The 15,821-nt window shown below is 34.8% G+C and overlaps 1 protein-coding gene across 3 annotated transcripts in view; it reads left to right on the top strand.

Annotated features, from left to right (window-relative positions):
• The window catches only part of BRINP3 (BMP/retinoic acid inducible neural specific 3), a 405,270-nt gene extending 389,927 nt beyond the window's left edge, over positions 1-15,343 (top strand). For all 3 annotated transcript variants that reach the window (XM_049770256.1, XM_049770255.1, XM_049770257.1), the window contains one exon: positions 13,866-15,343. In XM_049770256.1, the coding sequence (XP_049626213.1) occupies positions 13,866-14,982 (1,117 nt within the window). In that variant the 3' untranslated portion in view covers positions 14,983-15,343. The remainder of the gene's footprint in view (positions 1-13,865) is intronic.
• Positions 15,344-15,821: the final 478 nt, after the last annotated feature.

Genomic DNA, 15,821 nt, shown 5'->3' with positions numbered 1-15,821 from the left:
TACATGTAGCAGCAAGGCACACGTAAAGAAAGGATATTTTATTCTAAGTGGGAATCAAAATAGTTTGGACTAGTAATGTTTATTTTTGATAAAATAAACTTCAAGCCAAAATGGAAACAATCAATATTGAAGGACATAATATAAAAGATATAACATTTTTTAAATAATTTTTTATTTAAGCACTGTGGTTACATAATTGCTCATAATTGTGTTTCAGTCATAGTTGTATACCAACCTTCACTAGTTGGTACTTCACTAGTGTACTTTTCCTGCCAATAATTTTCCTGGTTTTCCTTGCACTAATCCACCTATTCACCTAACCCCACCTTTCCCTAGGTTAGGTAATTTGCTTTCTGTCTCTCTCTCTCTCTTTCATTCTGTTTCTCTGTCTCTCTCTGTCTCTTTCTGTCTCTCTCTAGCTCTCTCTCTCAAACTGTCTTTTATAGTGTTGTTAATGAATGGGTACCTTCATGTCACTTTTTACCCTTTCAGCATAAACAGAGTGATCAGTTCCAAGTATCATTGTCATAGTGGACCCAACATTTTGCTGGCCTCTCATTGGATGCATATATGTTTAGGGATATGATTTTTTTCTTGTGTAGACATCACTTCATTATTAAGAAATGCCCCTATCTGTCTCTTACAAATTTTTTAAGCTTAAAGTCTATGTTGTCTGATATTAATTTGAGCACCCCAGTCTTTTAAGGGAGTTGTTTGCTTGAATGTTTGTCCTCCAACCTTTAACTCTGAGTCTGTGTACTCTGAATATTCAAAAGTTTTCCTTTTATTTTTAATATATGTTTTAATTTATTTTTGAGGCCATGCTAAGCAGTGTACAGGAATTAATTTGTGTCTTTGCTCAGGAAACTCCTGGCGGGCTCACTGGGACCATATGGGAAGCTGGGTAGTGAACTCAGATCAGCCACACATGCAAGGCTAATACTCGGCCTGCTGTACTACATCTCCAGGCCTTATTTGGATGTTTTTCTTCCAGGAAGAAAAATGTTGAATACAATTACTGAGCCATTTTGTCACTTTGGTCACTTAACTGGTGTATTTAGTTCATTGACATTGAGAGAGATAGTTTCAGGGGATTCTATATCATTGTTTTTGTAGGAATTTAGTATTTTGGGGTCTGCCTTGCATTAAAATAGACCCTTCATTCAATTCATCTCTTAAGTTTAGTTTTGTGACTGTATCTTTTCTGACCTGTTGTTTATATAGGAAGCTGTGTATCTTTCCTCTAAACCTGAATGAAATTCAGCCCAGCTGGGTGAAATATTCTTGGAAAACCATTCATTTCACTATATCCCACCATTGCGTTCAGGTTTGGAGGGTTGCTTGTGATAAATCTGCTATAAAATTTAAGTATACATCTTTGTAGGTAATTTCCTATTTCAATCTTTCTGCTTTCAGTATTCCTTCTCTATTTGTGGTTTTCATCATTGTGACTAGGATGTGCCTTGAGATGCTTTTCTTTGGATCTCTTTTAGCTGGTACTCTTTAAGCATCCAAGATGTGGTTAAATGCACTGTTTTGCTCTGCGAATTTCTCAGCAATGATGTTCTTTAGTGTTGATTCTTCATGGGGGTTTCTTCTTGCATATCTGGGACTCCAATGATTTTTAAGTTGTTTTAACTGAATTTATACTGTCATTAATTTACTTGCTTTGAGGATATTTTTCCTACTCCTGTTAGTATATATTAAGGCTCTTTTCCAACCTCTTCTGTTGTATGGAGGTGTTAAGGAGCTCATCTTCCAATTCATTGATTCTCTGGAGCTGTTATGCTGAGGGTGAAGCATTTCAGTGAGGTTTTCATTTTGCCTTTCAGGTTCTTCAGTCCTACCATCTTTGCTTAAGGTTTTTTTCTTCTTCACTCTCATATTCCCTTGAGTCTTTTCTATAGCTTGAACAGTTTGTTACATGGTTTTTTAAAGTTCCCTGAACATCCTCCATGTTTTTCTAAAATCCTTATCTAACAATATCAGAGACTAGATTGGTACTTGTCAGGTCTTCAGAGCTACCATCTTTATTCTCCAAGCATGGTGGAATTCTGCATTGTTTTCTCATTATGACCTATATAGAGTGGTGATTTTTTACCTGTTGTATTAGGGTTCATTGAATAGAAGAAATTTGTGACAATGAAGTAGGGTAGAGGGGCTGTGCTCTTCTTATTGCGAAGGTTGGTTTGGTCCAGTGAAAGGCAGGAGTCAGCTGAGCCAGCATGGTTTGATCCTGTTGTGGGCAGGGTGGGTCAATGATCATTTTATAGAGCCTGGATTGATTCCATCCAGATGTTTCATTTTTACATATGCATGCAGCAACTAAGGAGCACCTAAATATGTTAATAATATATCAATATAACTGAATGAGAATTAGACAATACAAAATAAACAAACTTCAAATTTTTCTTCCAACAGTTAACAATAATATTGATTGTACTTTTTTATTTTTTGGCCTCACTGGTGACACTCAGGGATTACTCCTGGCTATGCACTCAAAAATCAATCCTGGCTTGGGGGACCATATGGGATGCTGGGAGATCAAACCCAAACCATAGTTTCCTAGGCTAGCACAAGCAAGACAGACACCTTACCACCTGTGCCACTGCTCAAGCCCCATTGATTGTATTTTAATATAGAAGCTTTGGATTTAAATCTACTTAGATCAAACTTTCCTAACTTTCATCTACAAGTTGGAATAAAAGTGCTAATTATTATGTAAGTGGAGAGATTCCACTATTGACTCAATATTATTGTATATAAATGTAGGTGAACCTATATTACAATGGTATTGGCATATACTTCACTAGCAGTAACAGAGTAGGGGTACAAGCCACTAAGAAATAGGACTCAAGGTATGCCATGAAGCACTTATATCCGTACAGGTGTTGGATTAGATCCATGTGGAATGATGTTTGTGTTCATAGGCAGGGAAGAGTCACTTCTGGGCTTTAAAATTTAAGTAGCCTTTGCCAGAATCTGATGAGGGTTTCAAATAATGGGTGCTAATAAAATAAGTTAGTTGTGGAAGTATAAGGAATATTATATTGGCTTAACTCAGTTCCTAAATTTAATTTCTTCATGAGGTTTGTTACCAGTATTACCTGCTAAGTCTCACTTTGGCGGCTATCAAAGCACAGCCAGCCTTTAACTGTTCTTGCCTTTCATAATTCTATTTATCTGTGGCTTTTTAAGCAAATGGTGGCTTTAAAATAGATAACTGAATATTCTATTTCAAATGTCCTGCTTCTTAATTAGTCGAGTTCATTATAATATCAATACATATAACAAGGGTTCCTTGAGATTTACAATTATATGTTTAGATTGAAACCATTCAGTATCATTGTGTGTAGTTATGGAGATAAAAACTTAAAACAAAGCAGAATTTGTGTTTAATCTGGGATAGAGTCTTCACAAGTGAATGCAGAAAATTAAAATGCATGCTGATATATAGAAGATAAAATATATATAAATAGATAAGATCACATAAGTATCTTGGTAGAAGGTTACATACATATGCATTCAAGAAGAGTTGGATTTATCTTTAGCAACATAAAAAAACAACAAAAATTACTGTTCAAAATATAAACATGTCAAAGAAAAATATGAAAAAAGTGTTGGATTTATATTAAAACTACTGAGAATGAAATAAGAAATATATTTTATTTTATTCAAGGAATAAAAGATAAAATACATAAAGAAAGAATAATACTTAATAACATTTTTTGTTGTTGTTTTTTTCAGGCCACACCCGTTTGATACTCAGGGGTTAGTTACTCCTGGCTAAGTACACAGAAATTGCCCCTGACTTGGGGGGACCATATGGGATGCCAGGAGATTGAACCGCAGTCCTTCCTTGGCTAGCGCTTGCAAGGCAGACACCTTACCTCTAGCGCCACCTCGCCGGCCCCTTAATAACATTTTATTACTTGTTAAGACTTGATTTTTCAGTTATCTTCAGAGTAGGACTGGATAAGATTCCAACCTTTGACAGTCAGGTGTAGGGAGAAAAAGGAAAGAAATAGAGTAGAAGGGAGAACAGAAAAATAGATTAGAAGTAACAATGGATAAGAGACAGATGGTAGCCATCCACTGGTGATGAGTGAAGAGTCACATGGGGTAAAGAGCAGAGGACAGGGCACAGAGAACGTAAAGACCCTCTGGGAGCAGTTCAGTGTTATAGCTCAGTTTTTGCAGATAGGCAAGTTATAATTATACAGAAGTGTGAACAAAAAGAGAAACGAGGTTGCCCATGTAAAGGAAAGAATGGAAAATGTAAAAGGTCATTAATTTTTTCCCACCAATTAGGTAGTATTTTCAGACATGCAGAGCTCTATGCTAGCTAAGGATGGCTTAGGAAAATCAGGATGTGGACTCAGCCACGACTTGAAGAAAGTCCTTTTACAGTGTTTATCCATGGCCACAACAGATGAGAAGTAACTAGGAGCCTGGGCAATGGTATCAGTGGTATTACATATTTAAATCATTTAAATCAGTCATGTTAAATATCTAAATTATAGAGTAAACCACGTTGAAATTATTAGACCAAAACATAAAAATTAAAAGGGCTTGACAAGATATAATGCTAAGGAGCACAGGGGTGTAGGCAGTTAAGGTTGGCCTACAGGAACATTGGTGGAGGGAAGTTGACAATAGTTGTAGGACCAGTGCTGAAATGTTTTAGTCTAAAACTCAACAATGAATAAGTTTGTAAATTGTTGTGCTTTCATAAATAAAATCCAAAGTTTGGGTGTTCTTTTTTGGGGGGGTGGCAGGAAATAGAAATATTACTCAGAGCTTATTTCTGTCCTTGTGTTCAAGATAACTCCCTATGGGCTTGGCTATTTATGCAAAGTAACTGCCCTAGCTACTGTGTTTAAAAGCTCCTATTCCCCAAACACTCAAGTGGTCTGAGTCGAAGCACTTTTCACTCTTCTATAGTATTATCTACTTAAAATTCTGTAATACAAGAATCTTTATAAGCAAAGATTTATCACTGATTCCACAGTTAGTCTAAAATTGATCAAACATTAAGAAAAATATTAAACTCATCAATTTATCCATTTATAAATGAATCAATCTTAAAAAATCATTTGTGGGGCCGGAGAGATAGCATGGAGGTAAGGCGTTTGCCTTTCATGCAGGAGGTCATTGGTTCGAATCCCGGCACCCCATATGGTCCCCCGTGCCTGCCAGGAGCAATTTCTGAGCCTGGAGCCAGGAATAACCCCTGAGCACTGCCGGGTGTGACCCAAAAACCAAAAAAAAAAAAAAATCATTTGTCACATACATATTAAATTAGAAAATATAAAAATCATGCATGAACCTATGTATTTTGATATATTTTTCTATTCCATGCAACAAGAACTTATGTGCAGTTCCTAATGTTTACATATGCTAAGGGCACCAGGAAGCTAATATCAATTTAATAAAATATGCAAACCAAATTCAGAGTATTGGTTGTATTTTACTAGAGTATAGCTATACAAATCTATCTTCGATGTTTCAGAAAATGCCTCATAGATATACTGTTAAAATGAGTGTTTAAATAGAAGTTATTGTCAGAAAAAGTGTTAAACTAGATAGCAAAATAGAAGTAATGATATAGATCTGCCTAGATATATATCTATCATGTATATTTTTTCTTTCTTATTTTGGTTTTTGGGCCATGTCTTGTGGCACTCAGGCTTACTCCTGGCTTTATTCTCAGAAATCACTCCTGGCAGTCTAAGGGACCACATGGGATGCTAGGTATTGAGCCCTGGTCAGCCGAGTGCAAGGCAAATGCTCTATCTGCTGTGCTATAGCTCTGGCCCAATATTATCTTCTTTAAATCCAAAGCCTTTCTTTTATTGATCTAAATTTCCATTTTTGTTTAGCAAACAAATGTCTTTTAGCATTTTTTAACATTTGGATCTTTGTGACAAATTTTCTGTTGTTCTTTTAATTTGAAAATAACATACTTGATCTTAAATGCCAATGCTATTAAGTGCTTCAGGATCTGTTTCAACCAAAGCTTTGCCTCTTTGCCATGGGTGTTATTTAGTCTCTTGTTTAGAATTTTCATAAACACATATTCTTATTAGATATTGTAAATAGTATTCTATATTGCTTAAGTGTTCTTTTTCATTTTATTGAATAATTATTTTCAGTTGGCAAGCAGGTTTATTATTTTTAGATCAAACTGTTTATATTTGGTTTTATTGCTTATTACTGTGTCATTCAGTTTCATACACATTTAAAGCTAATATTTAGTCTTGTGAAATCTTTAATTATAAAGACATGAATTTTGTAAGTATAAATATAAAAGAATGTTCAACAAGATCCTATACTTTGAGATCATTCTATTTGGAATGGTCATCCAAATTGCTGGTATTGGCAGCCATTAAAATTTCAGCTAAGCTTTTCCACTCTATCAGTTTCTAAATTTATTATTGGTTACTCCAATGTATATTACAATTATTGTTTCTCTTCTAAAATATTTTAAAATTTATTTAATTTATTATTACTTAAAAAGTCATTGATAGGTGAGTTTTAGGCATATAATATTTCAACACCAATGCCATCGATAGAGTTGGCACTTGTCAGCACCACAGAGTTGACATAACAAGGTCATGTGCAGCTTAAATCTTTTGTTTTCAATTTGTTGATTCTGTGCTTTGGATTTATAGCTATACCACTCTCCCACAACACCTATATCACTGAAATCCGGATCCCATTATTTTATTTCTTTTCTTATTCCCTATCCCGATATAATTTCTTCTCTGTCTTTCCCAACCTTAAACTCTGGGGTTTTTGGTGATCTAGGCATCCCTCCTATAGTATAGTGAATTTCCTCATCTAGTTAGTCTTTATCCACAGATACATGAGATAATCTTGTGTTTCACTTTCTTTTTCTGGTTTTCTTCATTCAGCATAGGTCACAGAAAATAGTATGATTTCATCATTCCTTGCAGCCACTAGTAATCCATTTTGTGTACATGTTTGTGTATATATATATATGTATATATATCACATCTTCATATATATTATATCTTTATAATTCATTCATCTGTGATAGGGCATCTAGGTGGTACTATATCTTAGCTATTGTTATAAATAATGCAGTAATAAATAATGGTGTGAAAACATCCTTTTGAATGAATTTTTTTAAGTCCCGGGGGTAGATAACCAGTTACCAACGACTCTGTGCACCATTTTCCAATTGAGTTGAACCAGACAACATTTCTACCAGCAGTGAATAAGAGTTCATTTTCTCCACATCCCCACAAACAAAGATTGTTTCTAATATTTTTGAAATGTGGCTTTTTCACTAATGTGAGATGAAATCCATATTGTCTTGATTTGTATTTCCCTAATATTAAGTGATACTGAGTACTTTTATTTTGTGCCTACTGGTGGTCTATTGACAATGGTATTTTAGTACATTAAGGAAAGGCATATTACTAAAAATAAATATATTCCTTCCTAATGTTTAAACAATATATTTACTATAATGATATGCCAACTGTATTCATTTAATAATATAGCTTCAGTACCATGAGAAAGCATTATACAGAAATGTTATTAAAGTTGAAAGGAAAAATAGAAGTATGCTAAAATGAGATAGGGCAATCTGTGTAGAAAATTTAACTAAACTATTTGGACAGAGAGATAGAACAGTGAGTAGGGAGCCTGATTGCACATGACCCTCTAGAATTTGATCACTAGCTTCCCATAATGGATTTTGAATTCACCAGGAGTGATTTCTGAGTGCAGAACCAGGAATAATCTCTAAGCAAAGTCAGCTGTAACCCCATAAAACAAAAACAAAAACAAAAAAGTTTATGAAAATCCACAGAAAGAATAGTCTGAACTTTTGCTTGTCTTTTTTTTCTTATTGTGGTGGTTGGAAGTATTTGGGGCTTACCAGGCATTAATAGAACAAGAATATTCTCAGAAAGACTGTATAACAAACCAGTGACTCAGTTACAAACCAAACTAAACAAATTCCCCTTGGGATACTGAGAAGTCTTATCTCATCTGCAAATTTAAACAAAACAATGATAGGTTTTGGGCAAGAATAAAATGAGGAAACTTGCTAATAAATTATGTTCAAATTTTTCTCATCTTTAGACATTAAAAATATGTGATTTTAGGTTCATAAATTTAAATATATACATATGTTTGTATGTGTGTTTGTGTGTGTGTAGAGTTCTCTGTATAAATACATACTGTCAGACACACTGACAGCAAAATACACATTTCATTTACTTACAGATCTGGAAATTATGACACTAGTATTCTTTGTCTCATGGCATAAAGTTACTTCCTAGTCAGACTATTGTGTGTTGGAATTGCAAACATGAACCTTAGGCCACATTGTCAATGCTGAGACATCCACGGCCACAGAATTATAAAAGGAGGGCAAGTGGTATTGGAAGCCACTAAAATACTGCTTGTATTATCTGTCTGTGTGACTGAGCTAATCATAAGTATAGGATTTTTAAATGACTCTGTGAGCTTAATCTCAAATTAATATTTAGCTTAAATTATTAGGATTTAGGAAGAATAACTCTATGGAGCCAGGAATACTATTGAACTTCTAATAGATGCTGAATTTCTACTGCATAGATTTTTAAAAATCTCATCCAACCTGTGCATATTGGAGGATAGTCAAAGATTAGGTTTGAAATAAGATTATTAGTGATGAAAGGGGATTTTCACATGAGCAGCAGTTCATTTTTGAATTAACATATGTTCTAATACTTCAGTGCAAACCTTTACACCTCAGAATTTAAATCTTTGATCCCCACTGCATTGGCTTCAAGAAGCCTTGGCTTCAGACACTGTTTTTATAGGAAAGGTGAGTCAGCCTTGATCTTCATTTAGGCTTTCCAGGTTCATCAGATATAAATGCAAGAAGATTTTGGGAAGAAAGATTGAGGTTAACTAGTTCAATTTAGTGAACATGTGGAGGAAAGAGGTGAAGTCGAGAAGATGAAGTTAAGGCAGGAGACAAAACTACAGTCACATTTTTTTTAAATAATTATATGCCCTAAGAATCAGGTAACCAGTATAATTCACTTTCTTTTGCAAAGTTGTTTTATAAGATTTTTCACAAATGTGGAATTTTTTATGGAGATAAGAGCCCATTGATCTGGGCCAGAGGACATGAGATGCTTGCCTTGAACCCACCTGGTACTGGTTAAATCCCCAATGCTGCAGATGGTTCACTGAATTCTGTCAGGAGTGATCACTGAGTGTGGAGCCAGGAATAAACCCTGAGCACACTCATAGTACAAGTCCCTCCCAAGCAAGAACAGAAAATTAAGAGCCATTCTAGGGTGTTGGTAAGGGTGGATCCTTGAGTTTCTGATCATTTTCTTTCTTCTTATCACAACCCTTTTTTCTAGTTGCAGCTTCTCTCTTGAAGGGATCATTCTTATAGGGTCTAAATCAGTTATGGTTTTATCAAGCTTTAGTTTCTGCCTTTATAGTGGGGATTCTACCTTCATGCCTTTAGGCTACTTTTTTAAGGCTGGTGACCCAGAACCACGTTCTAACCAAGTGAACTAACTGACCAGACTAACTTTATTTGAAAAAAAAATGACATTTAAAGAAAAGTGGAACATACTTCAAAGAATCTAATTTCAAAATCACAATTTTCTTCATTTTTTAAGTTATTATTATTCAATTTCTTTTTGCTGGGGAATTACATATTGTTTTAGGGGTATGGGAAAAAGCCAAATTGCAGTCTGAAATTTACTCATCCTCACTCTTTAATTGAAGGTTTTCATGAAGATTTTTCAAGAAGTAATATATGATTATTAAAAATTATAATTTTTCAAAAAGCCTATTCCAGCATATTCAACAAGTAGATGATAGTAGGGGAGAAAGAAAGAAAATCCACATGCTAACTCTCCTAAAGTTCTTGACACAGTGCAGTTATCAATATTCGAGAGGAATATTCAACTGAGGAATTCAACAATTTTCAGAATTCAACAATCCTCAGAATTCAACAATCCTCTGAATCAATTCAACAATCCACAGAATTCAACAACATTCAACAATATTCAACTGAGGAAGATTAATCACATTTTCTTTACTAAGGCATCTACATGAAATGAACATGAGTAGGATCACAAGACTTTAATCTGGAATAAACATTGTCTGTCTTTAGTATCCAAATTATTTTCTGCAGTGCCTTGATTTTATGAATTGTCTTTAGCCTAAAGTCTATTTTTTGTTTTATTTTTTTGCCTTCATTATGTGAAAAACATAGTTAGAGCTAACAGGGAGAAATGAATTAGCTCAGGAAATTTATGCTCTGGTTTAAAAAAGAAAGTATTATTTTAAATCCAGAAAGGTGAATATGCATATGAATATGTATACATATAGACATGTATGTTTATATTTCATATATAGACATATATGTTTATATGTCATATATAGACATATGTGAATGCATATATATTATACTACACATAATTGAACTAGAGAAAAAAAGAGCATATGGGAAGACAGTGAAGAAGTTGGGGGCAAACAATAAAAAGGGCAATGAAGAAAGGAAATAAAGAGTAAGAATGAGAAAGAATTTCTGGGAATATATATGAGTAAATTTAAGATTTCTAGATTTTGAAACTGCTTTATGAAATAATAAATTGAACTGTTTCAAATTCATGACAAGGAAACGTTTTTTTCCATGTATTTTATGGTGAGAAAACAATGAACCAAGAAGATTGGAGCCAAGACAATCATTTATAGATGTGAGGAGCATGGACGCCTAAGTCTCACACTATGGCTATTGTCTGACACCTGCACATTCTTCAGGGGATATTTTTTCTGAAAACATATTCTAAAATATCTAGAGAAAATTGAGAATATATTTAATAAAAAGTTTTCCAACAGTGAGAAACTTAAATGAGAGAAGTGAGAAACCTGCTTTTCTTTTTGTCTTTGTTTCATATTTTTCCTTTCCTCTTGAGTCAATAAAAAAAATCATTATATATAGAAAAGCTAGAAAGACTGAATTTTTTACGTACTCAGTTATGCAGATTTAAAACTATGTAATGCATTTCTCTTTATCTTGCAATTTGGTAATAAAATATTTAAAACTATAGTAAATATTAAATTGAAAATATTAGCTTTCACTTGAAAACAGCCATTGCTTTACTACATTTCATTTTTGACTTTATAATCAGTCTATATGTTGGTATTCTCTGGTCTTCCAGAGGAGACTGGCAAGATGGCAATAAACAAAGAACCCAGTTATCATCTAGATCACATTTTTGATAAGATAAAGTATAGAAACAAATTAGTACACATTAACATAAAACATAAATTTTGTTATTTTTTTGGAAAAGAGTATTAGGAAAATTATGTTGGTGTAAGAACAAAATATAAAGAATTTATTCAAGTTATATTGGGAGAAAGGAGATTAAACAATTTTCTATAATGTAAAGACATAAAAAATAATTATTTTACAATGTGTTATACAGACCCTGAGAGTTGAAATACAGAATTGATTCCTTTAAAGAACTGGGGTTGAAGTGGGCAACCTAGAGTCAGTGGTGGAGGGAGGCTGACACCGTGTGACTGGAGGCACTGTTAGGACCTTGTATGCATGAAATACTATCATTAATAGACATGTAAACCAGAGTTCCTCCATAAAAATAAAAGCGAATATTTTAAGTGCTATTAGAGCATGAGAATACTGGAAGAAACCAAAAAGATATGTATAGATATATTATTATATTAATAATTAAAAGTTATTCTAACTTGTTTTGTAGCTTACTTATACAACTTAATACTGCATTTTACCAATAATTGCAGGTAACAACTCTTTAAAATCGTAGTGGAATAAAACTAAAATACTGAAAATAACTCATGCATTTTGTAGGAAATATCTTAAGTACTAAGTAAATGTACATAATACATACAAATACAAAAATTGCATGAGTAACTTGTGACTGCATAACATGATGCATTAAGCATAAGCCTATGCTTGGATTCTGATCACAACTCACTTAAAAAATTATAAGGGGGGCGAGAGAGATAGCATGAAGGTAGAGCACTTGCCTTTCATGCAGGACAGTGGTCGTATTCCGACATCCCATATGGTCCCCTGAGCCTGCCAGGGGTGATTTCTGAGCATAGAGCCAGGAGTAACCCCTTAGCAAAGCCGGGTGTTACTCAAAAACAAAAACCAAACAAATAAACAAAAAAATTATAAGAAAGTTACACTATCTTCATTTTTTATGAACCATGAAAATGGAGAGCATGCAACATTTTCCAAAATTATATATCTTAAAATAAAAATAATTCTGATAAAAAATGAATTATTTGATTAAGGCCATGCATATTTCTTCATTCTATTTCATGAAATTTTAAAAACCACTCAAATAATTTGACTAATATTGGAAAATTAGAAAAATAAGCTCTTAAACTGGAAGCATGGTTTGTCTTTCTTCTGGATATAAATATTAAAATGTTAATGTTTTAACTCAAACACATTACATTACACACTTAACCTTTATTAAAAGAACTTATACATTGGTTTAATGAGTTATTTTAAACAATTTTCTTGAGTATTCTCTAAGAATATAATTAAACATGTTGAAATAATGTTTTCCTTCTCAATGGATACTTCTATCGGTGTTGATAAAACATGGTTTTTAAATACATTGTTTAACAAATTCAGGGATGGTTGTTTTTATTTTTTATTTTCTTTTATTATTCAAACTTCCCACACATCACTGCCCTATAAAGCTAAGTGAATGAATGAACAATCACCATTTAATCACATGTTCTAATTCTACTTTAAATAGTTTGGGATTAAAACCACTTTCATTCTGGCTGTTGGACATCATTTCAAACAACAAGTGACCCAAATAAATTCACAATCATTTTCAAAGCACCCTACTTAAATGGTGTGAAATATCTTCAGAGTATTCCCTGTGGCTCTTTGGCTACACAAATTAATTACATGTATCTTCATCTAATATTTCATAGTGATAAAAACAATATGAAGCTGATATTTAAACAACACAGGTATCAATTACCCTTTTCCACTTATACACAATTTTCCTTGTAAACAGCCAGCCTTAAAAAGTAAAGAGGTCAGTAAACACAATAAGTTCTATAAATGGCATTTTTCTGTAGCTGTTATGTTAATATTTTCTTTCCATGAGTTAAAGTAAGATTATATATAAACAATAATGTTTCTTTTCTTTTTTTTTTCTTTTTTCTTTTTTTTTGTTTTTGGGCCACTCTTGTGGGTACTCTGCACTCAGAAATCATGCCTGGCAGGCTCAGGGGACTATACGGATTATGGGGATCAAACCTGATAGGTCATATGCAAGGCAAACATATTATCCACTGTGCTATCACGAAGTCACTTATTTTTGTTTGTTTGTAATGTTTTGTTTTGGGTTTGTTTATATTTTTGGCTTTTGTTTTTGGTTTGAGGGCCACATCTGGATTGTGCTTAGGGTTTACTTCAGGCAATGCTCAGAGGATTTAATGGGTGTACTTGCCCACTGTGCTATCTCTTTGGCTCCAGGATACAATACTTAAACAAATGCGTGTCAATGAGCTGTTCATTTTGAAGGTGAGATTTCTGGTTCATAACAGACTAGTTAGCAGCCATGTTTCTCAGGAAGTCCAAAATTATGTCTGAATTTGACTAAGGGGCTCAAACACAATATTGTTGAAGGATCCATAGATCCCGTATAAAACATATTTATAATGGTTCTAATGATGAATGTGAATCTTTTTTATCCCTTTTAAATAATGTCATTAAAAAATGATGGTGATGCTTTCTTACTTTTCCAGTAGACTCAAAACAAGGCTATACCAACTTTGCATTTTTGTGTTTCTAGAACCTCCACCTACTGGCTCTCGCGCATCCAGTCTATTCTCTACTGCAATGAGAATGGGCTCCTGGGCAGCTTCTCCGAAGAGACGCACTCCTGTACCTGCCCCAATGACCAGGTGGTCTGCACAGCTGCCCTGCCCTGCACCGTGGGCGATGCCTCAGCCTGCCTCACCTGCGCTCAGGACAACCGCACACGTTGTGGCACCTGTAACACGGGCTATATGCTCAGCCAAGGGCTCTGCAAGCCAGAGGTGGCCGAGTCCACTGACCACTACATCGGCTTCGAGACTGACCTGCAAGACCTAGAGATGAAGTACCTGCTGCAGAAAACCGACAGGCGCATAGAGGTCCATGCCATTTTCATCAGCAATGATATGCGCCTCAACAGTTGGTTCGACCCTTCCTGGCGGAAAAGGATGCTCCTGACCTTGAAAAGCAACAAGTACAAGTCCAGCCTGGTGCACATGATCTTGGGGCTTTCTTTGCAGATCTGCTTAACGAAAAACAGTACCCTGGAGCCCGTGTTGGCCGTCTACGTGAACCCCTTTGGAGGCAGCCACTCTGAGAGCTGGTTTATGCCTGTGAATGAAAACAGTTTTCCAGACTGGGAGCGGACTAAGCTGGACCTTCCTTTGCAGTGTTATAACTGGACACTGACTCTGGGGAACACGTGGAAGACCTTTTTTGAGACGGTCCACATCTACCTGAGGAGTCGCATCAAGTCCAGTGGTCCCAATGGCAATGAGAGCATTTACTACGAGCCTCTGGAATTTATTGACCCGTCCAGGAACCTGGGCTACATGAAAATCAATCACATTCAAGTGTTTGGCTACAGCATGCACTTTGACCCCGAAGCAATTCGGGACTTGATTTTGCAGCTGGACTACCCCTATACTCAGGGCTCCCAGGACTCAGCACTTTTGCAGCTCCTAGAGATAAGAGACCGTGTAAATAAGCTCTCCCCACCTGGTCAGCGTCGTCTCGATCTGTTCTCTTGCTTGCTTCGTCATAGACTCAAGCTGTCTACTAGTGAGGTGGTGCGGATCCTCTCTGCTCTGCAGGCGTTTAATGCCAAATTGCCAAACACAGTGGATTATGACACTACCAAATTATGTAGTTAACCGTACATGTCAAGCACAACCCAAAATCTTGAAGGCGTTTTTACAGTGCTTTTGTGAAACCAAGTTTCTGTTTGGAAGAGTAAATTTAAATTGTCTTTTCAATATCTGTCTTATATCAGTCAATAACATTGGATGGCAATTTACACACATGAACTTGCTGACAATGAATATATTATACTGCAGTTTTGGTTTCTGAATGAAATAAATACTGACACCAGTCTAGAAGACACTCTACTTTTTACAATAAATTTCATTTGTAATTTTATATGTTCCGTGGCAATGCTTTTGTGCATTACATCCTCTAGAGGGAACATAAAAAGATACCAATAAAATTTTGTAGCTGAACAGTTATTAAAAAGAAGTGCGGTGGGATTCCTTTTTTTTTTTTTTTCCATGAAATGAGGTCTATTTTGATATTGCTTGTTAGAACCTGGGGAAAATTTACCGAAATTTTTTTTTTCTTCCCTCAATGGAAGCATTTGTGAGTCCTTCTCAGTACCCTTAGGGAAAATCTAAATCTTAGATAGCTTTAACATAAAGTTCCATGTTTAGGTTCTCACAGCCTAATGACGATGTTATGTTTATTACATGTACTTAAAACTGTTCCTAGATACACCACAATAAGTAAAATAGTCAGATAATTTATTTCCCCATATACCAGATCATTTCTAGAGCACACTGAAAAGCCAATGTGATTATAAGCACATCATGAAGAAGGGGAAACCTTTCATTTCCTTAGCAACTTGCTTTGTCATTTTCTTTTTGACATTCTAATGACTAATATTCAGCACACTCTCCACATTCTCAATTCACACACTGAAAATACGGTCATTGCAGTA

This window comes from Suncus etruscus, chromosome 3 (assembly GCF_024139225.1).
Source record: "Suncus etruscus isolate mSunEtr1 chromosome 3, mSunEtr1.pri.cur, whole genome shotgun sequence".
NCBI classification, from domain to species: domain Eukaryota; kingdom Metazoa; phylum Chordata; class Mammalia; order Eulipotyphla; family Soricidae; genus Suncus; species Suncus etruscus.
This window is presented reverse-complemented; position numbering and strand designations above follow the sequence as displayed.